Raw genomic sequence first — 27,183 nt, 5'->3', positions numbered from 1 at the left:
ACATATGGTCACCAAAAATGTTTTCTCATTGCAAAACTTCTTCATTTTTACTTTAGCATTTAATTGAGCTGCTATGTTCTATTTAAGTTTCTTTAGTTTTGTAAGTGCCCTTAGATAATTTTGCAAGTGTTCTGAATAAAGAAAATTCAAGTACGACTGCATTTAAGTGTCTAGATAGTAAACAGGGGAATCTTTGAAAAGATACTTTTGTTGCCAAGTTGGAGGAAAATGCATGTCTAGAGAGTAAACAAGGTAAGCTTTGAAAAGATATTTTTGTTGCTACGTTGGAGGAAAATGCTTGTATAAATTTAATTAACAATTAAGAACTAAGTAAAATAGTCGCTGTTTCTTTTCCTTTTAGGCTAGTCAATTGAAGCAGCGGGAGCGGAGAAAGAACAAAGAAATCTGTAACTTGTGATCAATTAATTGTAAATACCACTGCACTCAGACCAGCCTCTGATTTCTTAGAGATCTTTTTTCTTATTCCGGCTTCGAAATAAGGTTTGCTCCATAGATAATAATACATCTAGTGGTAATAAACAGAAAAGTAATTCGACAAATACCTAGGGAAAAACTTTTAATAATTCTTGTGCAAACCGTATGGGCTTATTTTTAAGCCCTGAAAAGTCTCTTACATCCAATAACTGCTGGCTTCACCACGGGACTTAGAACCGTCCCATCCTGATTGCACCTGTCTTCCCCTTTCCCCTCCAGCTCCCGAAGTTTCCTTTCTGGAGGGTGAAGGCAGCATTCCTCCGAGGGTGGATTCTTCAACGCTTTTCCCGGCTGCCCGGCTCCACGTGACAGCCCCTAACACCTGTACCGCCTCCAGCTCACAGCGCCCCCATCCCCGCCGCCAGGTAGCGACCCGGCCGGGCTTCCCCTCCCCCAGGAGGTCACGATCCCGGTGCGAGTCTCGCTCGGGCCGGCAGGGGAGGGGCTGAGCCACGGCCACCGCAGCAGCCTGAGCCCTGGCAGCCTGATTATCACATGACTCAACGGCGACGGTAGCCGTGGCAGGAGCCACGGCGGCTCCGCGGGCTTGCCGGGTGGGCTCAGTTCCGCGCACGCCGGAGACGAGCGCAGTGGGTGGGGAAGGGACCTGCTGCCGCTGCAGCCGCCTGGGCGCTCCCGGAGCCTGCGGTGACTCCCCCGGCCGGCCCGCTCCATGCCGGTCCGTTGCGGAAGTGTAGCGGGGGGAGGCGGCGGTAGCCGCGGTACGGAGCACGAGAGGCCAGGGCTCGGCCCCCTGCAGCACTAGGCTCCGGGAGCCGCGTGCGGCGCGTCCCAGCGGCCCGGCTCCCCGTGCGCGCGGCGCCCACCGCAGCCTGCATGCCCCGCGCTGCGCCTCGCCCGGCCCCCGCCGCCTCCTGCTCGCACCGCTGCAGCCGGGAGCCGGAGTAATATGCTCACTCGAGTGAAATCTGCCGTGGCCAATTTCATGGGCGGCATCATGGCTGGCAGCTCAGGCTCCGAGCACGGCGGCGGCGGCTGCGGAGGCTCGGACCTGCCCCTGCGTTTCCCCTACGGGCGGCCAGAGTTCCTGGGGCTGTCTCAGGACGAGGTGGAGTGCAGCGCCGACCACATCGCCCGCCCCATCCTCATCCTCAAGGAGACTCGGCGGCTGCCCTGGGCCACTGGCTACGCAGAGTGAGTGCAGCGACACCGGCGGCGCCCCTGCTCTCCTCGCGGCCCTTCCCCGCACGGTTCCAGCCCTCTCCTCTCCTCTCGGCCCCAGGGCTCTCCACTAGCTGCCGGCGTCCAGGCCTCGGCGGGGAGCTCTTTACTTACACTGGCCATTTCCCTCTTCTCCCCACTCCCCTCTTCCCCCAACCCAAGGACGCGGCGTCTCCAGCCCCGGTATGGGTGGTGGAGGGGTGGGTGGCAGCGCTGGACCGTGGGAAAGCTAAGGTGAGACCGGTCTGTGAATCTGGGGGCTGTGTCAGTTGCGGGAAAAAAAAAACGGCAGAAAAGCTCCGCTGAAGTTTGAAACACATTAGGAAAATCTGCTATCTGTACCCCCAAGGTCCCAAAATATCGTTGCGCCCCCGCGTGATGAAGAGTTTGTGGGGTGGCGGCTTGGAGATGTCACTGCGCCTGGGAGCTTGTGTCCGATCCCAGGAGGTGGCCGCGTCCGAGTGTTGGTTGTACATTTCCGAAGGTCTCAGTTTGTCTGACTTTAGCTCGCGAGTTCCTTCGCTTCTCCTTTAGCAGGTAGTAAAATGCTGCGCGTTCCGTTAACGTCAGTACTGTTTCCCTCAGTCCTTGGGGAGGGGGAAACTTATTCCAACTGTCTAATATAGCATTTTGGTAATCCGCTTTGGCGATTAAGCTTGCGTTTCAGAAACCGACTGAGTTAGGTTGACTACCTGGAGTGGAACCGGGAAAGGAGAGGAGGAGGATTGTATTGCTCTCCCTCCCCTCCCTCCCTCCCCCGCCATGGCCACTTTTCCATTGACTATTAATAACCATCTTATGAATGGTAAGATAAGTAACGTCTTCCCTTCTGTCTACTATCACAGCCTTATGAAACTAGAAAACTAGAAAGGGGACATCTAGAATAGAATTAGGGGTTATTAATGAACCGGGGGGTGCAGATTGCACGCAAAACCTGGTGCCTGGCACACCTGTGCCTTTTCCTTTAACCCCATCCGCTCGGTAATTTTGGCCCTCCCCTACCCGTGCACGGCCTCGCTCGTTGATTGGTTCCTCTGGAAACCAATCAGCTTTTCCAACCCCTGGGCGCCTGGATGCTGACCCTGTTCTGTTGGCCCGGATACCCCGGGGCAGGCTTGGTTCGCGGCGCTGCGGGTTCCGGTGGGAGAGACGGCTTGGAAGCCGCTCTGCTTAGTATCTCTAATTCTCCTTTCCTTCTCCCATCATCCTATAAACGCGCTTCTCCATGGGCTGAAATAGAAAACATGTATAAATGGGGCCAGACGATTGGAGTGTGAAAGTAAAGAGGCAGAGATGCGCTTGATGGGAGATCAGACAGTATAAATTAACACATCAGAAAAGACAAGCACGAAAGAGAACGTTGTGGGTGGGAAAGGTACAAAATAACATTGTAACTTACAACGGAAAGCCAAAGCAAAAATAAACACCTGTGTAAGGAAAGACCTAAAGGGGGAAAAAGTGCCTGCCAAACATACCAAATACTGTTTCTTGACAGAAATAAAAACGCTGTTTAAAAGCCCATTTGGACCCTTTACGAGACAGAAAGCAACTTGGAGGCATATCCTGTCCTATAATTATGTAGATGGGGGCCTTTATGCCTACCAAACACCTGACAGCCAAACACCTGACAGCCAAACACCAGAGATCTGTCCCCACTCCAGTGAGTTTCCCTGAGCGAGGGCACCTGTCAGAGGACGAGGAAGAAAAAAAAAAACAGGCAGTGGTGAGAAAGTTATGAGAGTTAGGAAAGAAGATAATAAAACACTGAAGGTGGAAACCGTTTGGACATAGTAAAAGGAAAGCCTCAGATAAGCATGAAGGAAAGGAAAGAATTTCAGAATGTTTGCATGGCTGTGGTAGGCACCGGACGCAATGAGACAAGCAGGAGAGTGCTTCGAGGGCTCCCCCATCCTCTCTGGACCTCCGTTTTCTTATCCCTAAAAAGTTTATTTTTTCCTAGAATAAAACATGAGAGATACTCAACTTGAAGGCTAGGAAGGCCATTGTAAAATGTTACAATGTTAAAGTTAGTGGCAAAGTAATACATGTGAGATAATTCAAGCAAAGACCTATTTAACAAAAAAGTCAGCTTCTCTTCGCCAGCACTCGCTCACTCGATAGGAGTAATGAGGGTTCAATGTTTGGGTGATATTTGCCTTTCAGACTGCTTTGGATGCCCCCATAACTACATACCATGCATTTCTTTTTTCTTCTCAAAAGAGACTCATACTAAGCATATTAGTCTAGTATTTTAACAAAACACTATGTCATTGACAGTATTCATAAGCCAACACAAAATTACCTCATTCTTCTTAAATATATACTATTAGCAGTAGCTAACATAGTTAAATGCTTACTCTTTGGTGCTTATACTGTTTTATATCATCTGATTCTCACAACAGCCCTCTGAGGTAGGCACTATCATTTCCACCTTATAGCTGAGAATACAGAGGCACTGAGTGATGAAGCAACTTGCCCAAGGTCATACCACTTCAGTCAAGCCTGTGTGTGAACCCAGGCAGTCTGACTCCAGAGCTCACAACACCAAACTTGTTCTTGCCAGTGGATTAAATTATGATGCATTCATCTGTACACCTTTTGGTGATTGAGTTGATGTTGATGACTGACCCTTTGAAATGGTAGAAAAATTAAGGAGAAATGGTCTAATCTTTTGACACTTACTGTTAATCCCTTTCAAGAAGAGAGACAGAGAGACTATAGGCTATAGAACTAGAGAATTAGCTGTAAGCAATCCCCTGCTAGACTTAAGGATGCAGAAACTGGAGATGCTTGTTGATTTCAATACTCATTGGTATTGTCCTAGATGGAATTTCCCGGCTCTTTAAAAGCTTCCTATTACAGCTGAAAAGTTTAGCCGCTTGGTTAAGGGGTATTTGCAAGATTGTAAAGCCATGTATAAAATCTTTCTAAAAACATGCATTAGGAAGTTTTAAGTTTGGCTTTGAAATCAGTGACTGAACCTGTCTGATCTGCTCATTTGATAAAGTCCTTGGGGAGCCACAGTCTGACCCAGAGACCATGGGGCAGCTACTTCCTTTCTCTTAAATACCACCCAAGTGGAGGTTGGTTCGTTTTTGTAATTGGTTAGGAACCCATTATTCTCTTTTTACCTGTTTGCCCAATTTTTATCCTACTGATGAGCAGTTGGTCTTAGAGATGCCAGCAGATACGGAATTTGTTCCTGAAACTACAGCAGTAGAGAATGCCAAAGCATGTGCTGTGGTTTTGAGCAACCGTATTCTGTATGTTAACACATCATATTCAGGTTTCTTTTTTTTTTTTTATCAGTGATATATTTCTTTACTTGTACAGAAAGAATACATAAGTATAGCTAATTTTACTTAGGTATAGCTATAACCATAAAATTATGTTTTTCCTATTTCTTAGAAAAGTACCCCGGACATAAGTATGAACAAAAAGCTACTTTGAGAGACAGTTAAAGGTACACCATACATGTCTTAGAGTTCAAAATGATGAAATAACCTTATTTAAATCCAGCAAACAGCCTGCAGTATTTGGATTTGTTTTGGACTCAGCAGGCTGTTTGTCTCCTAAACCATTGGCACTAATTGCTTATTACGAATAAATGACATTAGTTGGCTGCGTGGTGGTGATGACAGAAAAACCACTGTTTCTTGCCCCAAAGCTCAGAAATCCCCTGAACTTTCTCTTTCCCTTCTAACCCTCCTGGCACACCTGCCCCTCTTACTGATACGTCTTTGCAGAACTCCTGCTCGGAAACTTCCTGTTTGATTTTTGCAACTGAAAAAAACTTGAGGTTCTCTATTCTTACTGTGTAAGGACAAAGAGAAGTGGGTGAGGCTATTTGCAGATGAGTTAGAAGTCCAAAGTAGCCTGAGATATGTCAGCCACCTTTCTGGTAACTTGCAAAAGGTATTAATTTCCTATTTTAAAGCAAACAGTTAAGCATTCCTTCATGTTTCAGATGTAACATTATAAAGAAATCATCCCACCCTAGGTGGAGCGCCTGGGGATGTCTCTTTTCTTAGGAAACTACATCAGCTTCTTTCAAGGACTGGTGATGCTTCAGGCAAACGGTTGAACTATGTAGGGGGGTGTTTACTGTATGTTTCAGTCCCAGTTTAGGTAGACGTCATCATCTCTGATATGACCCTACTATAAAGTGTTTTTAACTAAGGTTACAGCAGTACTAGTTGAAAATTTAAAACTGCATACTGGAATTGTTTTCTAAAAACACATAATGTTCAAGAAAGTTATTTTTAATTCTCAATGTTTGGTAGAAGTAAACTCTGGTGCCTTTATAGTTCTATGATTTGCCTAATTTAAAGGGAGGATTGATTAGCTTGTCCTCTTGAATTTATACTATGGTTTTTCAGGAAACAATCATCTGCTTCCATTATTTCTCTCGATGAAATCATTGCACTCCTACTATGTGTTCAGCATTGGTCCCATGCTGGGTTCATAATATAATAAGACATAGTCATTATTTTATCCTCAGGAAAATTGTATAGCATAATCTGTCCCCCTTTTGTACCTTTCTTTGAAATTAAATTAAAGTGAAATGGGCTATTAAGGTTCAAAGGGATCACCAGCACCAGGAGTAATGTCTTAATGCTGCTGGGCAATTTTGAATCTCAGTATTTGGAGCCTTTAAGTCACATTAGGGAAGCAAACTTATTTTTTCCAACCAGCTTGTGATTAGCTTTGTACCTGAAGGCCCAAGACCTTACTGTTGTTAGAGGAAAAAAAAAAAAAAATATATATATATATATATATATATATATATATATATATATATATATATATATATATATATTCTGACACTCGTTACAATGCTAGGGAAGACTTTACTCAGGTCTGTTGCAATATAGGACAACAATCCAGTTTAACTCCCAATACTGCATCCACAGCCAAAGAGCAGAGTGTGAGGGGTCAGTGGAATGGAAAGTTACTCAGCAGAGACATTAAACTGAACTAAACTGACCTAGCAGGATTCTTGCTGAAAACAGACCAAAGACTTAGAAGGTGGGGAATGAGGAACTTGAGCAGATATCAAATTTGGGGGATTTTTGCTTACCTGACTTAACAGGATTCTTGCTTAGAGAACAGAATTGGGACCAATGTTATAGCCTAGTAGAGAAGAGAGACCTGACTAAAGTTTGGTGGAGGAGAGAATCTTTGTGATCCTTGCAGATGGGGGAGAAGGGGAAAAGAGTGAGTGATGCTGCATTTATTTAACCATGCTTTTCATTCTGATTTATCTGCATTACTTCTGTGACCTTCCATAATTGACTGTGTTTCCTACTGACCATGTAGGGAGAGCAGATGCCCTTAATTACGGTGCAAAAGAAGCAGGATTGAACCTGTATAGTGTAATGTTATGGCAAAGAGTTGAGGAGCCTTTCCCATGTTTTGTGTGTGTGTGTGTGTGTGTGTGTGTGTGTGTGTGTTTAAGATAAGTGGTTTTCACTAGCTTTCCAATTTGATACTACAGTCAATACTTTGCAAATTATTAGCTTAAGAATGGTACAGCATTTTATTTGTTTGGCTCTTCTCCTATATACCAAATAGTGATGGCAACATCCCTATTTATACTATTAGAGGCATTAAAAATTGCTAAATGCAATAGTCATTTGTTGAGCTAGTCCTGCATGCAGGTTCTGTACTAAGCACTTTACATTTAAGGATTTAATGAGATGAATGCAACGTAGGTAAGTGATTTGTTCAAAGTCACAAAGCTTTTTAAGTGGCAAATCTTGGATTCATATCCAGTTCATATCCACCAAACTACTTTTGGTGGTTTTTTATTGTTTCTAATGAAATACTTAAAACATTTTTAACCATAAAATACTCATAGGTAATTCAGATAATGTATACTCATAAAAGGTATGAAGAACAGAATGAAAATTGTTTGTAAATTCGTTAGCCACTGTTAATATTTTAGATTAGGTCTTTCAGATTTTTTATACAGGTTTTTTTTTTTTTTTAATAAAAGATAGTCATATGTTTATATGTCTTTTAACATGTCTGCTTCATTTAAGAATATATGTTGGACTCCTCCAACCTCTGAGGTTTTTTTTTGTTTGTTTGTTTTTTCTGACACAAGACATAAAAACTTTTAATGGAGGATGATAATGAAGGAGGACACCGCCCAGGGCCCTCCACACGCCCTCCCCCATGCAGCCCAAGCCCTGTCCATGGAGACCGGCCAATCAGAAGGTGTTCTTGATGTGGCCGGCCACCAGCCTAAGGACCTCCCCAATCTTCTTCTGCCAGTTGGCGATGTCCTTGGACATGGCGCACCACAGCTCCCCGTGCCGAGGCTCTGCGCTCTCACAGCGCTTCCTCACCTCCTCCTACTGCTCCTCAGTGCCATGCTACAGCTCAAACTTGTAGAAGAAGGCCCAGGCATCCCCCAGGTCCGAGTCGATCTTCACAGTGCGGTGGAACCACTCCCTGGCCTTGGTGATCTTCCGCTCACTCCAAAACAGCTTGGCCACGGCCAGGAGCACGTGAGGGTCATGCTCACACTTCTTCAGGGCGTCCAGGCTCTTGGTCTTCCTCTGGGGCCTTGCCTCCAGGAAGATGGCCTCAGACCACAAGATACTGGAGTTAGGGCACTCCTGCAGCGCCTTGGCCGTGAGCGTGTTTGCGATGTTCTTCAGCCCCGCACGGTACTCTAGCCGCACAGAGGTTGCAGAGCTCACTGCAACCTCTCCCTCCCGGGTTCAAGCAATTCTCCTTCCTCAGCCTCCTGAGTAGCTGGGACTACAGGCGCATGCCACCACACCTGACTAATTTCTTTTGTATTTTAGTAGGGATGGGATTTCACCGTGTTGTCCAGGCTGGTCTGGAACTCCTGAGCTCAGGCAACCTGCCTGCCTCGGCCTCCCAAAGTGCTAGGAATACATGCATAGCCACCGTGCCCAGACCAACATATATTCTCATATGTTGACTGCCTAATATTCCATTGAAGGGCTTCTCATTTGTGAATCTCCCATTGAACACTTAGATTTACTCTTAGGCTTTTGGTAAATATCATTTTTTTTTTTTCAGCTCATCCATTTGTTTCAGACATGGAAAGCTTTGTTAGAAGCTATGCACATTCACAATTGTGATACATATCAGATTGGTTGTATCAATTCACACTGCAGTCAGCAGTGTCTACTACTTTAGTATTCAGCTTTTAGTATTTGTCAATGATCTGATAGATGAAATATACTTCATTGTAATCTGTGTTTGATTATTGAAGAAAATGAATAAACAGATGTATATATTTATGTTATAGATATTTATTAACCATTTAAATATCTTTTTATGATTTTCCTGTTAATATTTTTCTGTTGAGATAATGTTTCATATTTTTAAGAGCTTACATTTTAAGGCTGTTCACCCCTGGCCTTTTATGTCGTAATATTTTTTTCTAACATGTTCATTTTTTAACTTTTTTTTTCTTTGCAATGCAAAATTTAATATTTGGGTGGTCATACCTAATCTCCTCTATGGCTTCTATTTCATATCAGGCTTAGAACGTTTGAAGTTCTGTAACAACCATCTTACTCCTTTCCTCTACTTACTATTCTTGGTTACAAGTCATAGAAATGCCTTTGAGTTAACTTTGGGGTAGGGAGGGAAGGAAATGATTATGGAGAAGATACCAACTGTTTTTACAAAACCCAAGTATAGGAATAACTTGAATTTTACAAGGTACTGGAACCCTGAACTAGAAAGCCTTCCAGGAACAAAGTAGCCATTCTTTCAGTCTTTTGCCATGGCACAGGTAACTTCTCCACGCTACCAACAAGCAACCAGACCACATCAACTGTGGCCTCAGTTAATTTGAATTTTCGGGAGAGCGACTCCAATTGGTTCAGTTTGTGTCAGATGTCCACCTTTGACATAGGTGATCATAAATATGGCTGTCAGGGTCCACCCCTGAGAATGGGCAGTTCTTTAAAAAGGCAGTGGTGTGGTAGTTAGGGGCTGGGCAGATAGTTCAGAAGATTCTACAACCATAGATAACTCAGTCAGCAAATATTTGAGTACCTTATTTGTTTCAGGCACTTATTGGAAGACAGATGAAATGACCAAATAGACAAATGTGTCAACAGACAAATAGTGTTTGTGCCTGAATGTGCCTGCTGCCCCATCTTGCAGCCCTTGGGCAGCTGTCTATGCTAGGAATTCATAACTGCCCCAAAGATTCCATAGAAGGGATAAAGACTCAGGCAAGCTTTGGAACTAAATGTGGCTTGAAGGTTTGTCCCAACAAATGTGTACTACACGTTAGTATAAGGTGATGTAGCTCTTCAGCCACAGGGGTGTAAACCTGGCTAGTATGATACAGCAGAGCTCTGCTCATTGTTATTTGTTTTTTGAGATAGTCTTGTTCTGTCACCCAGGTTGGAGTGCAGTGGCCCAATCTTGGCTCACTACAACACCTGCCTCCCTAGTTCCAGCATTTCTCATGCCTCAGCCTCTCGAATAACTGTGACTACAGGCACGCACCACCACACCTGGCTAATTTTTGTATTTTTAGTAGGGATGGGTTTTTGCCATGTTGCCCAGGCTGGTCTCGAACTCCTGGCCTCAAGTGATCCACCCACCTTGGCCTCCCAAAGTGCTGGAATTGCAGGTGTGAGCCACTGTGCCCTACCTACTCACTGTAATTTTTATTTATTTTCCTCATCTCATTTGTCTAGACAGGTAAGGTAATGAGAGGCGTATTTGATGAGTGGATGTTTATTTTATAAAACAAAAGTTCAACTTCCATAGTTTTTTCCCTTTTTTTTAATTAGTCTATTTACCATTTTCCCTTCGTTAGACATGGTTTTAATTTGATATTTATCCATTTATATTATTTTTGTAGTTTATTTGCAGACTTACCGAATGCATTTTCTTTTTTTGAGACACAGTCGAGTCTTGCTGTCACCCAGGCTGGAGTGTAGTAGCATGATCTTGGTTCAGTACAGCCTCTGCCTCCCAGATTCAAGCAATTCTTGTGCCTCTACCTCCCTAGTAGCTGGGACCACAGGTACGCACCACCACACCTGGCTAATTCTTGTATTTTTAGTAGAGATAGGGTTTTGCATGTTGGCCAGGCTGCTCTTGAACTCCTGGGCTCAAGCAATCCACCCACCTTTGCCTCCCAAAGTGTTGGAAGTATAGTCATGAGCCACCACACCTGGCTAATTGCAAGTCTTGAACCAGCTGAAGTCTCACGTTTTATAGTCTGCTACTTGTATCGTTATCAAATGTCATCTTTGGTTTCCCTGAATATTAGAAGCTTACAAAAAAAAAAGTATTCCGTTTTTTCAGAATATTTTGCATAAAATTCTGTGCTAGCCATTTGACTGTGAGAAACGCTTAGAAAAAAATAAGACCAGTGGATGATAATCTGGAGCATGGTAAATTTGCATCTTCTTATGCATTTGTATTATGTCACTATTTAGCTATGTTTGTGCAAGCATGGTTGAAGGACTAACATCAAAATTCAGAAACTGAGTTCTGTAAGAAATTCATTTCAAATGCTGAGCATGACAGTGTTTATGTTCCAGAATATCAATGGCAGCACTGAAAACTCGGCTATGTGGGTGATTCTTACAAGGGGCTTCCATCCCTCTGTGTGTAACCTGGGATTTGTTCCTTGGATAGGTATACCACCTGTAATTAAGTGAGTCACCTTTTTGACCCTTGAGTTGGTGAAATGCCCACAGTTGTCAAGCTGGCTACTGCCCCACTGAATCCTACTTTGAGCCTCAGTTTCTTCTTGCAAAATGGGGTCATTGAACTCCATTGGTAATTCCCAGAATTTTTATTTTGTAAACTTTTATCGTTTCAGAAATATTGAGAAGACTGACATGAGGTTATTAACTTTATATTTTGCTAAGTGTGGACATAATCAAATCAGTCATCTACCATCACCAGTGTTTCATGAAATAATGGATTTTTAAACCAGAAGCATAGAGGCATATAATCTCAGCAAAAGAACAGTTTTTAAATCAAATATTTTTTAGGCTGGGAGAAGTGGCTCACACCTGTAATCCCAGCACATTGGGAGGCTGAGGTAGGAGAATCACCTGAGGTCAGGAGTTTGAGACCTGCCTGACCAACATGGAGAAACCTCCGTCTCTACTAAAAATACAAAATTAGCCAGGCATGGTGGCGCACACTTGTAATCCCAGCTACTCAGGAGGCTGAGGCAGAAGAATTGCTTGAACCTGGAAGGTGGGGATTGCAGTGAGCCAGGATCACACCATTGCACTCCAGCCTAGGCAACAATAGTGAAACTCTGTCTCAAAAAAACAGACAAACAAAAACAAATACTTTCAGTTTTATGAAAATGCTATGATATTGTTTCTATTTTTCTAATTTTTTGTGGAACCATAAAACCATGTATTTTACCTGCCCTGGAGGATTGCCAATGCCCTTTCCTGTTCCAAACTCTGAGTTCCTGAGGTTACACCAGGAAGAGGTTTTTCACAGTAGGGCCTGCTGCCTCCTTTATTGTGATTGTAACTCGAATTTTTTTTTCCCCAGCACTTTATTATGAAAATTCTAAAACATGCAGAAAAGTCAAAAACATTGTAGACTTAACACCCATATGCCCACCATCTAGATTCTGTGATTGACATTTTGTTAGATTTGCTTTGTCATTTACCTGCCTGTGCACCCATTTCTCTGTCCATCCATCAGTCCATTCTTGAGTTATTTCTAAGTGTGTGTTTCCTTTGGGGTAGTGGCCTTAATTTATGCTATTAAGTTCTTTTCCATAGAAAATTAAAAAATTAGTTCGAATGACTTTTGACATCCTCAGTTGAGAAAAGCACTAGCAGTTGGGTCCTTAAGCATGGGAGGGGCCACCTCAGACTTGAGTTTTATAACATTGGCCCCCTGCAAAGGCTCTCTCAGTTGATAAGCTTCCCATAACTTAGCATCCACATAGTTGAGCTTCACATGAGGTCAAATTTAAATTTGCTATGCTCCCACTTAATTAAATTAGGAAATCTGTCTAAAACTTGAGTCACTCCTCTTTTCAGTCGGCGACCAGGCAGGTTAATGCTATCTGACGAGTACTCTTTAATAAAGACTTCAGAATATGTTACCTGAAAAGTGCTTGTGATGAATAAAGATGTCGCTGTGTTTTCCATACTTCTGAAGTAGATGTTGTCCACTAGACGGCTTAGGGAAAGCAAAGTACCCGCGCTCAGCTGCTCTTTTTCTGGTGTGGTCAGATCAGTTGGGCCCTCTGGAACATGAATCCATAGTGCTTACGTTGTTATACTAGTTCTGACATCATTTTCTCTAAATGGCTGCAAAATTTAACTGCCTAGCTGTATTTTCTTTCTATGAATTTATGCTCTCATATTTAGGAGAAAGAGTAAAAGAATACCAACTTACATCCCTATAGCTCTGGTTGATTATTAAGGCCCTGCTTTGGAATGCTTAAATGTAAGCATCTGTTATCTATATTCAATAAAAGAGGAAAATGAACCCCAGAGAGAAATTAAGTTATTTTAGAATCACAGGCTATCCCATGACCCTGGTAACCATCTCTGAATCATTAAACCTGACCATTCATTGTGTGAAATTATTAAAAAAAAAAAAAAAAAAAAGACACCCTATCCCCATAAACAAAATGCCACATAAGGGAATTAAAAGCATTTTGTTACTCAAAGGAAACTAATTTCCAAGAAGCTTTACATTGAATAAAGGCATGTTGGCACATCACGTTTTGTATAAAAGGATGCATTTAAGAGTACTTTAAAATAGTTCTATTGGTGTAGTAGTCTCAAAATTATACTTCCTTAGTATATGTGCATTTCTAAGTATAACATTCCAAACCTTGTCAAAATTACTGTATTTTTGGACTACAATTGCTATTTTAAAATATTTTAATGTTTTTGGAAAGCCCATATGTTTTAAAAACCAATCTGTACATTTTATGTAGCGATGTTTCTTTTTTCTAAAGTTAATAAATACAGCATGTGTTTTAACATCCGTAGCTACTTAGAAGTAAGGAAATGTACTTAGGAATTCTGAATAATGGGGCTCAAACCGTGAAGTTTTATGTGAGTCCCCTTTAAACCTTAATTTGGGAGGTGTGTTACCTAAGTTTTTCGTTACGTAAGCAGAGTCAGGTTGTTTGTTTGCTTGTTTGTTGTAAAGGTGGTGTCTCACTGTGTTGCCCTGGCTGGAGTGCAGTAGCTGTTCACAGGCACGGTCATATCACCCTATGGGCTCAAGTGATCCTCCCACCTGAACCTCCCAGGTAGCTGGGATTGCAAGTGGGCACCACCACGCGTGCTTCAGAGTCAAGTTTTAATGGGAATTTTGCAAGTTAGTGAATTTTGGGGCCAACAAGTGTGGTAGCGTTCAGTGTAGCATGTGTGTCTTTATCCTTGGCAGTGTGGGCTCTTGGTGTGGCCATCTGGGGTGTATGCATCTGCATCCCTGGCTTTCACAAGCCAGGCGGTATGGAGCCTTGCTGGATGCATGGTGTAATTAATCATCCCAGGGATGTGGGCACACAGAAAGATCAATTACTTGCCCAGCTGAGAAGACCAAAGTGGCTTGTGTGCTCTACTGTCCTTTCAGGGAGTTGACAAATAGACATTGAAGCTATTAAAAAATGGTGCCTCACTGGGCGCAGTGGCTCATGCCTATAATCCCAGCACTTTGGGAGGCCGTGGTGGGCAGATCACGAGGTCAGGCATTTGAGACCAGCCTGACCAACGTGGTGAAACCCCGTGTCTACTGAAAATATAAAAATTAGCTGGGCGTATTGGTGTGCACCTGTAATCCCAGCTACTCAGGAGGCTGAGGCAGGAGAATCACTTGAACCTAGGAGGCAGAGGTTGCAGTGAGCCGAGATCGTGCCACTGCACTCCAGCCTCGGAGACAAGAATGAGACTCTGTCTCAAGAAATAAAAAAATTAAAAAAAAAAATGATGCCTCTTTACCATGTGATCCTTTTTATGTAAGTATAGGAAGAAAAAAATCCTTTGATAAGTTTTTTGAAAATAAAACTGTGGCCTGGCATGGTGGCTCATGCCTGTAATAGCCCTTTGGGAGGCCAAGGAGGGTGGATCACTTGAAGTTAGGAGTTCAAGACCAGCCTGGCCCAACATGACAAAAACCTGTCTCTACTAAAAATACAAAAATTAGCTGAGCATGGTAGCAGGTGCCTATAATCTCAGCTGCTCAGGAGTCTGAGGCAGGAGCTGCTCAGGAGTCTGAGGCAGGAGAATTGCTTGAACCTGGCGGGGGGAGGTTGCAGTGAGCTGAGATTGCACCACTTCACTCCAGCCTGGGCAACAGTGAGACTCCATCTCAACAAAAGTAAATAAATAAGTAAATAAAAATGCTATAGATTTTTGAGTTTCTATATTTAAGTGGTCTGCTATGGTGTACTAATAGTCATTATATGCCTTTTTGAAAAGGTGAATGTTGACAAATTATGTTTAGAACACATAGCTGGTAAAAATAAAAGATGGAGTGTAAATATTCAGTAGGAAGCAAATTGTAAGCTAGTGACTATGAACAGCCCATAAGAGGGTGTCAGTGGAAGCAGGAATGGGAAACCAAACTGGCAGTAATAAAGAAGGGACTATTGAGAGTTTTTTCTTTTTTGATGCTGGGACCATGGCTCATGCCTGTAATCCCAGCACTTTGGGAGGCCAATGCAGGTGGATCGCTTGAGGCCAGGAGTTCAAGACCGGCCTGAGCCACATAGCAAGACCCAGTCTACACACACAGACACACACACACACACACTCAGGTGTAGTGGTGCGCACTTGTGGTCCCAGCTACTTGGGAGGCTGAGATAGGAGTATCACCTGAACCAGGGAAATCAAGGCTGCATTGAGCCATGATCACAGTACTGTGCTCCAGCTCTGGTGACAGAGTGAGACCTTGTTTCAAAAACCAAAAAAAAAAAAGCAATTTTAAAAAGAGGTTTTTTTGTAATATAAAAGAGGTCATAGCTACAATATTTTGTTATAAATTAGTAACCTATGAGGATGGACTCAAAAAGATATGTTTGGGAAAAACAGTAATTTTATCAGCCTTCTAGGATGGTGTTTCCCCATAAGGTTTGGTTTGGAGTGGAGCCCAAGAGTCAGATTAGATGCCCTCTTAGCATCTCTCGCTGTGATTATTAACAATGGGGCTATGCCACCAAGCACCGTGCTGCTCTGTTGTTAGAACCAGGTGTCCAGAACTGGAATGGTGACTCAGTGCAGCAGCAAATGGGAATAAGAGAAGAATTGGCAGCTAGGACTACAGCAGCTGGTGTTTGTTTGTTTATTTTCTTATCTTGGTGCTCAGATGAGAATCACAAGGGCCCATACTTGAAGTCCTGCCTGTTCTCCTCTCCCCATTCCCCCACCCCCCATCATCAGTTTACTGCTGACAGAGGCCACCTGGCCACACTACCTTGTTGCCCCTTGCACACCACCTGAAGCCCTGCCACCTCCCTTACCATCCTCAGAGGGACCACCAGATGTGATTTATCTAGTTCTGGGTTCCATGAGGACTTGTGCTGTAAATTCCTCAAGTCCTGGTTCCCAACCTTCTCACCATCATAGGCCCTTTTATTATTATTTTCTTGGATGAATTCCTTGTGAAAGATTTTGTCCAGCAAGCTGTATTAAATAAGCATTAAGTTTCTCCTATTAAGAAAAAACCAGAGACATCATATCCCCTAATCAGCACAAAGTTATAGTGATAATCACATTGAACTGATAACATTTCAGCCAAAAGCAAAGGATTAACTTTTGTTAACCTTGAGTACTTCTTGCCCACAATGTTTGTCATTAGCTTCCTCAGCTTCCCACTCACCCCGCCAAATATTTAAATTAGGTAGATCTCCTATTGCTGCCTTCCCAGATCTTTAAGGAGCCTAGACCACAAGCTGGGACTCTCTGCCCACAGGTTTAGATTTTATATCACCTGAGTTACCAGTAAGCTATGTTCAGATGCGTGTTAAGATCATTTTGTTTGGATTTCAGATGCGTAGCACCTTCCTCAGGCATGTTCTTTTAATGTCCCTGATGTCCTCTTTCTTGTTGGAAAACTGTCTTTTAATAGTTTTATTTTCTTGCCTTCCAAAGTACTACAAGTTGCCCAAGAGGCCCGATGCATGTCAGCTGCAAATTTAATTAAACTCGTGCTGAGAATATTATTTTTCTAGCAGAGTTTGACCCTTTGGCAAAAGTTTCTCTTGTAAAAATTTCTGTCTCCACTGACTGTGGATGAGAAGAACTTAAAATTGTCTTTAGATATTTACTTACCTGTCAAAGTGGAGGAAGGCATTGGTTAGTCAAGAACTTAGAATTTTTTCTTTTCTCATTACAGAATTGGTATGTGTTCAATGCATGTACTTTCAAATTCTCCTAAGTACTAAGAATGTAAACCATCTGTATATTCTATCACCTGTAATTAGCTTCAGTTGGTAATTTGTGTGCATCTATTAGTACATACCTGTTTTCAAACTGGGATAATTCTACATACTGATTAGTTTTTCACTTCAAATGGAGTCACTACCTTCCCACGTAAACAAAGATTTGACTCCATCATTTTTAATAGCTGTGTTATATTCTACTTATAGTTGTAACACATTTTTTTTTCTTGATGTTAGCCAAGTTTTTACTATTGAAAACAGTCCTGGGATGAACCTCCTTGTAGATGAATCTTTGCTAAGCCATAATTTGGAAAGCAACGTATTTTTTTCTGGGAAAGATACTCAAAAGGGACTTTTGCAGTATTTCTCATGACATTATTTAATAGTTAGAAAAGATCAATATTTAGATTGAAAATTGTTTTGGGAAGTGTTAGTTATATACTTTAAAGTACTGTACCAAAGTGGTGTTTTGGTGAGCTGCAGATACTAATTGAAAAGCATTATTGCCTCACTTTAGGTTTAAATTGCCCTCTCTTTGGTATCGTTATCATGCATTTACTGGATGCTTCATGTGTGTGAAGAGGCAAAAGATATAGAGGTTTTAACCTTGGGAGGCTTACACTCTTCTTGGGAAAATAAATTAATGAAAAGTTGAGAACCCATACACCACATGGCAGAATTAGCATGGTGCTGGGTAACTTAAAGGAGCAGCTTGCGGTAGTCTTGGCTCTTTCCCTGCCTGTCTGTGGCCTCAGCAAGCAGCCTCACTTTTTAGGTCCTCCGTTTGCATAATCATGAAGTCAGGTCATTGACTTAGCTCTTCCCAGCAGTACAGTGCTGTGGGAGTAAGATCATAACAGAAGTTGGGTACTTCTTAATTTTTACTGACTTTTAAGTAGACTACTTGTATGTATTTCATTAAAAATGAACACTTTTTCACCTGCCCTGTCTGCTTTATCTGAAATAAAATCTCTGAATATGCATTTTAACCAAAAGTGGAAGTGAATTGAAAATCTAATTACATTTGATTTTATGAAACAAATGTCTAAATCTAACAGCATGGAAAACCAACTATGGTATAGTGGAAACTAACGCCCTGGCTTGGAGGATAGTATCCTGCTCTCCCACCCTTTACAGCGTGAAGGGTGAGCACCAAGCACAGGTTATTATTGTCTCCAGAAAAAATCAAAAACTAAAAATAAACTTCAATAGCCTATCCTGAATTAAAAGAGACTGCATTTTTAGGCTTTTCCCCCCTAATTGTTTTACAGTCATGTGATGTGTTACTATATTGTCCAGAAAGGATGATTTGAAGTTTTTGTCTAGAAGGAGGATATGCTTCAAAACCTTATCAGTGAAGCAAACAGAATCACAGTGGTGATGACAGACTTTTACTTCCACATTGGGCTGTCCATTTTGAGGCATGGGTCTGCTACAGCCAAATTATCATTTGTAAGGTATGTAGATATCTAATTAGGGTCTACTAAAAGTTGAAAAAATGTAAAATGGAAAGCTCTTACTGATCCTTCCAGGAAGAAAGGGAATGAAGATCACAACTAGATTTGAATTCAGCCTTTCCAGTTAGCCCCAAGTTGTCTGTAGGTCGGTGACCTGAGGACATCTACGTGGCTGGCAGAATTGTGCTGTCACTTGGCACAGAGCTAATGTTCTCCCACTTTAGCAGTTAAATTGCTGCAGAAAGCAGCTGCACTTGATGTAATTTTAATCAATACCTTGTACTTATATGTGGCCCTGCAGCCACGTGTCACTGTAGTGCTCTCAGCATCTCTGACCTGAGTAAAGGACGCAGAGGCTTGCTTGAGGTTTGGTTTTGAAAATTCACATAAGTCAAATTATATTTTAAAAGCAGCAGGAAGCTTGCTGTATGACCTATGTCAGTGCAAGACATTTTCATAATGTTCAGAATGTTACTGTTAATCAGTACTGGTTCTTTGTAAGTTGAACTTTCACATGCTGCTTTTTTTTAAATTAGGGAGGAACTAGTGGTCTGTCCATTTCGAATGTTAAGCGACCAACAGCTAGCATCAATAACTCCTTGAAGGTCATCAGGGTTAAGTGGCTAAGGATGAATGACTGGGACTTTGCCTACATCAGCTTCCTCCCTAATGTGCTTTTGAATATTCTTGTAGGATTGATTTATTACTTTTCAGTAACTCCGTTTATACCAGAACTGCTTCAGCATCCATTTCTATAGTAGAGCTCTTCTGATTTAAGTAGAATTCATTTAAAACGCTATGCTCAAGTAATTTTTTTTCACAAAAAGAGCATACTCTTGATGTATGAACGTAAATACATATCTTTTCCTGAGGTGTATTTATTCTTAACTATGTCTCAAAGCAGTGATTTACCTCATCAGTAAAGCCAGTTTTGCAGCTCTGTTAGGAATCTAGTTTATTCTATTCAGTAAATATCACTAGTTAGGTACTTAGAGACTTAAAGATGAGCCATCTCTATTTTATTCCATACAACATTCATGCTTTTCAGACTACATTACGAGAGAGATGCCAAAACAGAGGATGTTTAGATTGTTATGTTTTTAGACGGTTTGTTAAAATTGTTTATTAAAGAAAATAATGCATAGTCAACAATGCCCATATTTAGCAAGCCATATTAGTTACAAGTAAAACTTAAGACTATTTCAGCTAGGTTGGCAGAAAACCGTTAACTCAGTTTTCAATCATCTAGCATTCATTAAATCTCCCCATGGAGTGTAAGGAAGGCTCTGAAGGTTAAAAAATGTATTTTCAATTTTTTTTTTTTTTTTTTTTTTGCTGCTCCAGTCAACCAAAGGGACACTTTATTGAGGCTCCAGGGCCATGGGGCCTGGGCAGGAGGCTGCCCTTCCAGGAAGGAAGAGGCTTATTTGACCTTCTTGGGGTGCAGGTTGTTGGTGTGGCCACACTTCTTGCGGCAGTTGACAGCACAGGGGTGCAGGTGAGCATAGCACTTGCGGCAGATCATCTTGTCGCAGTTGTATTTCTGGGCAAGCTGGCAGAGGGAAGGCTCAATAACGCCACCTCACTGGCGCAGCACCAGGTGCAGGGTGGACTCTTTCTGGATGTTGTAGTCTGAGAGCGTGTGGCCATCCTCCAGCTGTTTGCTGGCAAATATCAGACGCTGCTGGTCAGGTGGGATACCCTCCTTGTCTTGAATTTTGGCTTTGACATTCTCAATGGTGTCACTGGGCTCGACCTCAAGGGTGATGGTTTTGCCCGTGAGGGTCTTCACAAAGATCTGCATCTCTGCGTCTGACAACGGCCGCCACCAACCAACTCCGCTGCCTCGCTCGTATTTTCTATTTTCAAGGGATTCACAAGTTAGCGGGGGAGATACTGTGTGTATAACTGTAATTATAATAAACTACTGTGATGAAGGAATTGATCAAATGTGATGGGAACCCAGCAAATGGGCACAGGCTGGTTAATTCTAAGTTTGGAGATAATGGGAAGGGGTGAGCAAAGCGAACTGTTCAAACCCTGGAGGAACACGTGTTGTGTAGAGGAGGCACATGAGGGAGACAGCAGCATGAGGAAGGTCATGGCCATATGAAAGCAGCTATTTCTGGGAATTAGAAAAATCTTTTGTGACTATTTGTAGGCCAGTCAAACCGCCACGTGGAGCCTCAACCACCTGACACTAGACATATAATGATTCTCCCTTGTTACTGAAAGAGTGGGTGCTGGTAACATTTGACTGCTCTTCAGGGTTGCCAGGCATGTCCTCTGGAGCCTCCTCATAGGATTGGTGCTTCCCTTCAAGATGGTGGATGGAATCACATCTGAATAATGCCTCTGTATTTAGGACTCTTGCTGGGCTACTCTTGGGTACACCTGTATGCTGTGTATCCAGGATTGAAGGAGAAGTGGGAGGGACTTTGCTTCTCAGGTAAAACCTGCTGGGATTTGGCATGGATGGAGGTCCCAGGTGAATTCACTAAGGACCACAATTTTTGCTACAGAAAAGGTAATAATGAGATATGTGTTCCCTCATTTGCTGGTTGGATCACTTGGATATTTCCTGCAAAAATTCTGCTACAGCTGTGCCCAAAACCCTCTGACCATTCCTGATTGAACCACCCAGGGAGTGGAGCCAGTGCTGGAGCAGACAGCAGAACTCCTGAAGGTCCCACGTGAGGCAAAGGGCTGAAGACACCGCAGGCACTCACCACATTTGCCAAGAAATAAAGAGCCCCTGAAACCCTATGCCAGGTTTCTTTTGTCCTGAGATTTCTAACTCATTGCAGTTAAAAATCATCAAAGAAAGGGTCCAGAAGGCATCAACTCTTAACAACAAAAAACAAAAACTGCACAGAGGCAGGGACAGGGCTGAAAAGGCAGGTTTGCATGAAATTGTGAAGGCTCTTGTATGTCATGATAAGGAACTTTACAGCATAAGCAGTGAGCAGCCGCAAAGAATTTGTTTTAGTAAGCAAGTATTGGGAATGACATGGGGTTTATGTTTGGGAAAAGTAGCAGATGTGGGAGTAGAACAGGTGAGGTATGATGGTGAGATGAAGAGGCGTTGTTGGAGGCTTTCTAGATGTAAAGCTAATAGATTGTGGGACTATTTGGGAATAAGGAGAGATGTTAGAGACATCTAGTGGATACCCTTCGTGTGGGCACGTGGGAGGCTTACACTTCTCTGCTGCCTTTGTACGTAGATGAGTCCATGTGTGACTAGTTCTGGCCAATATATTTTGAGCTTAAATGAAGTGACTCTTCTAGGCTGATGCATATAATTGTCACTGGAAGACATTCTAGTATTGTCTTCCTCTTGAATGATCATGGAGAAGGCTCTGTGTTTCAGATGGTACAGTTCACAGGTTGGTGAAATGTCACTCTGCTGAGTCATTGTAAGAGGGACAGTTGCCTTGCAGGGTCATTTTTATCTGTAGTTATTAACCTCTGTTGTACTAGGCTACTAAGATCTGGGGAACGTTTGTTACCACAGAATATCCTATCCTAGCCTGATAAATACAGAGGAGTCGTAGTTTGAAGCATAAACTTAGAGATAGACCCTGCAGGGGAAAAACAGGCTTGCTTTATTGTGTTTCATATGTATTTAATAGATGCCACCTGAGGAAAAACCCTGCACCCATGCTGGGTTAGAGTTACTTAGGTTTTCTAGTAGGATTCCTTAGAGCTTTTAATACATTGTGTTGTCTTGTGCAACTCTAAGCTGAGTGAGAGTATGTGTTGCTTCTTAAACTTACCTATGAAATCCATTCCCCTCCTGTTTTGGTAAGTGTACCAATTCATATTTTGAGGAACATGGGAAATACCAAATTAAGCCATTGTAATTGTCTACACATGAAACTAATTCAAGAAGAATCCTAAATCAGGAAGAGTCCTGGCTCTGGAAAGGAAGGGCAGATTTGAGAGAGAATTTGAGAGGAGGATTGACATGAGTGGGATTGATTGGATATTTTTAAAAATGAAGATGAAAGAGTTTAGATTGTTTCAGCATATCACCTTCCTTTCCAGTTGACTTCCTACCAGTCTCCCTGGTGCCTCCCGGATGACTTTCCTTTCCTCACACTATCAGTCCTGTTTCTGCCCCCTCTGTGTTGGCAGAGGGCCTTACTTCCCACCTTTCTGAATCTATCCAACACAAGTTCGTTTTCCCATCCCCCTGGGACCTCTTCAGTGCCATCCCTCTATGCCCACTGTCTCAGATGGAGAAATGTCCTGACGGATGTTAACACCCCACACAGCACACTTGAGTTTTCCATTTCTTTCATTTGTTGTCCCAGCGTCCTGTGTCTGTTCCCCCTCATCACTTTGCCTCTCCCACAGATGTGCTAAGTCATTGCTATTGGGTAAAACAACACACTTCCTCTTCCAGGCTGCATCACCCCTTCAAGTTACTGGGTATGCTGTTGCTCCCTTTTAAAGAAAACCTTTCCCTCCTTGTGTTAGTTTGTGTTGCTGTAAAGGGATACCAAAGGCTAGGTAATTTATAAAGATAAAAGGTTTATTTGCGGGCTGGAAGATTGGGCATCTGGTGAAAGCCTCAGTCTGCCTCCACTCATTGTTGAAGGTGAGGGACAACCAGCATGTGCAGAGGTCACATGGTCAGAGAGGAAAGGAGGTGCCAAGCTCCTTTTAACAGCCAGCTCTCAGGAAATAATAGAGCCAGAACTCACTCATTGCCCTGAGGACGGCACCAAGCCATTCTTGAGATATTTGACGCTATGACCCAAACACCTCCCACTAGGCTCCATCTTCGACACTGGGGATCAGATTTCAACATGAGACTTGGTGGGGACAAACCAAACTACAGCCCTCCTTTATTTCCTTCCTTATAGAAATATATATTGGGGCAGGCATGGTGACTCATGCCTGTGATTCCAGCACTTTGGGAGGCTGAGGCCAGTGGCTCACTTGAGGTCAGGAGTTCAAGACCAGCCTGACCAACATGGTAAAACCTCATGTCTACTAAAAATACAAAATTTCCAGGCGTGGTGGTGCATACCTGTAATCCCAGCTACTCGGGAGGCTGAGGCAGGAGAATCGCTTGAACCCAGGAGGCAGAGGCTGCAGTGAGCTGAGATCATGCCACTGTACTCCAGCCTGGACAACTGAGTGAGACTGTCTCATCAAAAAAACAAAAAGTATATTGAATGCTTACTTTGCCAAAAACTTGTCTGGGTCCCAAGCACACAAAGACAAGACAAACCTCTTTCCTGAAGTTGTCTAGGAGGAGTCCCATCCAGCCGAACAAGCCACTGCAGAAAGGCTTCCCCAGGACATGAGCCAGGAGCTGAACCATAAAGCAGCCAGCCAGACAGTGGAGGGCTGGAGAGGAAAGCAAGTGTGGGTGCACGGAAGGGCAGGAGTAGGATGCGCCTGAGAAACTGTGGGTGCTCTCCATGCATTGCTTCTACTTCAGTGCTACCGGTAGTGACTTTCGAGGTGCAATAGTCACTTTCAAAATTTACTCATCTTCCGCATCCTCCCTGCAGCAGCAATTGTCTCTGCTCTGTCTCTCGTCCATGAAGTCTTTTATCCCTTAACTTCTGGAGACTCTTTCAGGTTCTTTTTCTAATTTTCTCACCACATTACTTTTTCTTCATAAATCTCCCTTAAATACTGATGTTCCCCAAGCTTTCCAGAACTTTTCCTCTCTTTCTTCCCCATCTTCATTAACAAGTTTATCCATATCACTTTCTTTGGAACTTGAATTTACCTATAGCCTTGCCTCTCCCTTAAGCTCTCTACGGGGTCCTTCCTGCTGTGATCATTCCTTCACTGTGCCTGCCCATACCACATGCTTTGCGTGAACCTATATTTCCATTTGTTCAAAATGTGAGTGTAAATCACAGAAGCTGTAAAGGACATGGTGGGTACTCCCTGCCCATGTATCATCTACAAGCTAATGGTTTTTGACAATGCCAGGTGGAAGCAGTTGGATAATGCTGAGGCCTCACTGTGTCAACACCTAGGAACAACTGGGGAACAAATCTGCTTCTCGTTTCTAGAGCTGCATCAGTCTGTTAATAAAATTCTCTTAGAGAATTCTATTGTAGGTACTCTGGGAGCATGGATACGTTCTCTTGTCCAATTACATCGTGGTGGATTCTTCTTCTGGTTATGAGTTAATACCTGTGTTTGTCTTACTAGCTTCGCGAAAGGAGAAAAGATTGTGTTCGTATATTGATTCAGAGTTACCTTCTGGGATGTCATAGTAGAAAGTTAACTACTCTTGTACATTGTGTCCATTTCTGCCACATCTCTTGTGATGGACATTAAGATGCTGCTCACCAATTATCAATTTCAAGTCTCCTCCTCCTGGGCACACTGCTGTTCCCCTCCTATTCATCCTGCCTCAGCAAGGGGTGACCCTCCAGATTGTGGAAGCCCTGTCCTCGCTGAGAGAGGAGACATGGAACCAACTTGAAATGGACACGTGGAGTGAGTGAGAAATAAACCTCTGTTATGCCCCCATAAGGCAGCCCACAAGTTTTATCAGTACTTAGAAAAGTAAAGTTAATGGTTTGGGGAACGAAGGTGGTTCTAGATTTTACTATCCTATGCAGTAAATTGGGACTGTGAAGAAATAATTTTTTCTGCTAAATGAATGTTGTTAGCTTCATAAGTAGTTTTTCATATGTTATCTGAATTTCTGATTAGAGTCCTTTCACACAATCACCACTTTGTTGCATTGTAGGCTCTTAAGAGTATTGTGAAATGGATGCCTCGTTTTCTTTTTTAATAGAAAGGGGGAAACAGGTGAGTTCCTCAAATATTTAATAAGGAATGTCAGCAAATGTTGCCAAGTGTTGTGGAAGACCCTGGGATTTGACAAGAACCAAGACAAAACCTGGGGCTTTGAGAATTAAATCTAGCAAAGGAAATAAACTAGCAATGGAAGGATCGGGCAATAAGGGGTGTCACTGGAGTACACATGTGTGAGGGACAGGATGCAAGGGCTACCTAACCTGAGTTCTGGTTTGGAGGAAGTTTTCCTGGGGAGATGACAGTGGTTCATTTCAGCCAAGATTATGTTAGACATCTAACCTACTGTGTGACAGGCAATGGGGTAGATGCTGGGGATGCAGTAGAGGGAAAGCATGGTGCTTGCCCTTGCAGAGTGCACAGGCGAAGCTGAGACCTGAAGGATAACTGATTAGCGGGAATCAGCCAACCCATTCTCTGAAAGCAGAAATTGATGTGCAAAGGCTTGAAAATAAGTAAATGCTGAAGTTGAGAGATGAGGTTCAAGAGGAGCTGGGGACCGAAGCATGATGCCCTCACACACTGTAAGAACTCCAAATGGACTTGTCAGGTAATGCTGACTTGTACATTTAGGTAATTAAGTGACCTTAAATGAATTGTACAAGTTAACACATTTCTTGGAACTCTGATATGCAAAAAAAAAAGAGTTTTGAGCACTACCTTTGATTAAAAATTTGTTGAAGTCAGAATTGCCTTTTGGGACCTTAAGGAGGACTTTTATGTCATAGAGTTTAAAACTTTGACAAACCCGCGTAATTTCAGATGTTGTCATATTGTTGGGGAAAATATCTTTCTGATGATCACAGTGCCACTCTGCTCAATTTGTACTAGCCCTACTCAGACTTTGGAGTGCCATGTAGGGAACATATATCTGATATAGATATCATTAGACCCCCTGAAGAATACAAGTAGTTTGTATTACTTCCTGCCTTTGGGGCTTTTAGCTGATCTGCTTTCTAGTCCTTGGGAAGAAGGTAGTGGTGGTGAGATTTCATGGTCACTGGAGATTTCCTGTCCCACATTTGCTTGTTTTTGTCCCCAGTTTGGGGAACCTGCCACATTGTAGGTGGTCAAATGTTCATATAATTTTTGTTTTGTTTTTATCATGAATCTGTAAACTTTCCATTATTATTTACCATTTCACCTGTGAGTACTTTGTATTCTGAACTACAGAGTAAGCTTCCTTGCCAACAACTGCTTTGCATACCTCAGATTTGTGGGCTGATGCTCTAATGGCTTAGTCCGTTTCTTCAGATAAAACGAGTATTGCTAGAGGGAGATAACGTTTGCTAATACAAGAGGTGGGAGGTGGTGACCATTTTTCTTATCATGAGACATCTCTAAGCCACTGCTAAGCCCTTCCTTCATCAGATAATCCTCTCAATCATGGTGTGTTAGCCTGGATAAAGTGCTATAAGTCAAAAGGATGTAGACATAAAAGGAATTTTCTCTAAAAATTGTCATCACAGGCATCAGATTTCTGAATCCAATGTGCTAAATTATTTTTATATAAATGACCTAAATATATTGCTTCATAAAAAAAGAAATAGAGAAAATGTCCAGAGAATTAGTATCTTTCTCTCCTTGAATGCCCTCCTGCCAATACCTGCCCGTGGTTTTGTTACTGAAGAGTTATTTTGAGGGACTGATAATCTTCAGGTTACTCAAACTTTTCCAGAACTACAAAAGAATACGATTAGGCACATCTTAAACTGATTAATGTAAGTGGACATAAGCATCCCAACATATTCACTTAATCACAGTTTGATAACGTGACCCACAGCACCTCATACGGTCTTGTCTCTTTCCCATTTCCCTCCATCCTCCCCTCTCTCCTGTGCT

The 27,183-nt window shown here is 42.6% G+C and overlaps 1 protein-coding gene and 1 pseudogene across 1 annotated transcript in view; one reads left to right on the top strand and one right to left on the bottom strand.

Annotated features, from left to right (window-relative positions):
• Window positions 1-988: 988 nt before the first annotated feature.
• The window catches only part of PPM1H (protein phosphatase, Mg2+/Mn2+ dependent 1H), a 287,339-nt gene continuing 261,144 nt past the window's right edge, over window positions 989-27,183 (top strand). The window contains exon 1 of the mRNA XM_021670238.2: window positions 989-1,650. Coding sequence (XP_021525913.1) covers window positions 1,406-1,650 — 245 coding nt within the window. The 5' untranslated portion in view covers window positions 989-1,405. The remainder of the gene's footprint in view (window positions 1,651-27,183) is intronic.
• On the bottom strand, window positions 19,885-20,385 carry LOC105712011 (ubiquitin-like; annotated as a pseudogene).

This window comes from Aotus nancymaae, unplaced genomic scaffold, assembly GCF_030222135.1.
Source record: "Aotus nancymaae isolate 86718 unplaced genomic scaffold, 86718_ANA_hifiasm-v0.15.2.pri h1tg000016l, whole genome shotgun sequence".
Lineage (NCBI taxonomy): Eukaryota > Metazoa > Chordata > Mammalia > Primates > Aotidae > Aotus > Aotus nancymaae.
The sequence above is the reverse complement of the archived record's forward strand: the minus strand, read 5'-3'. Positions and strand labels throughout refer to the sequence as shown.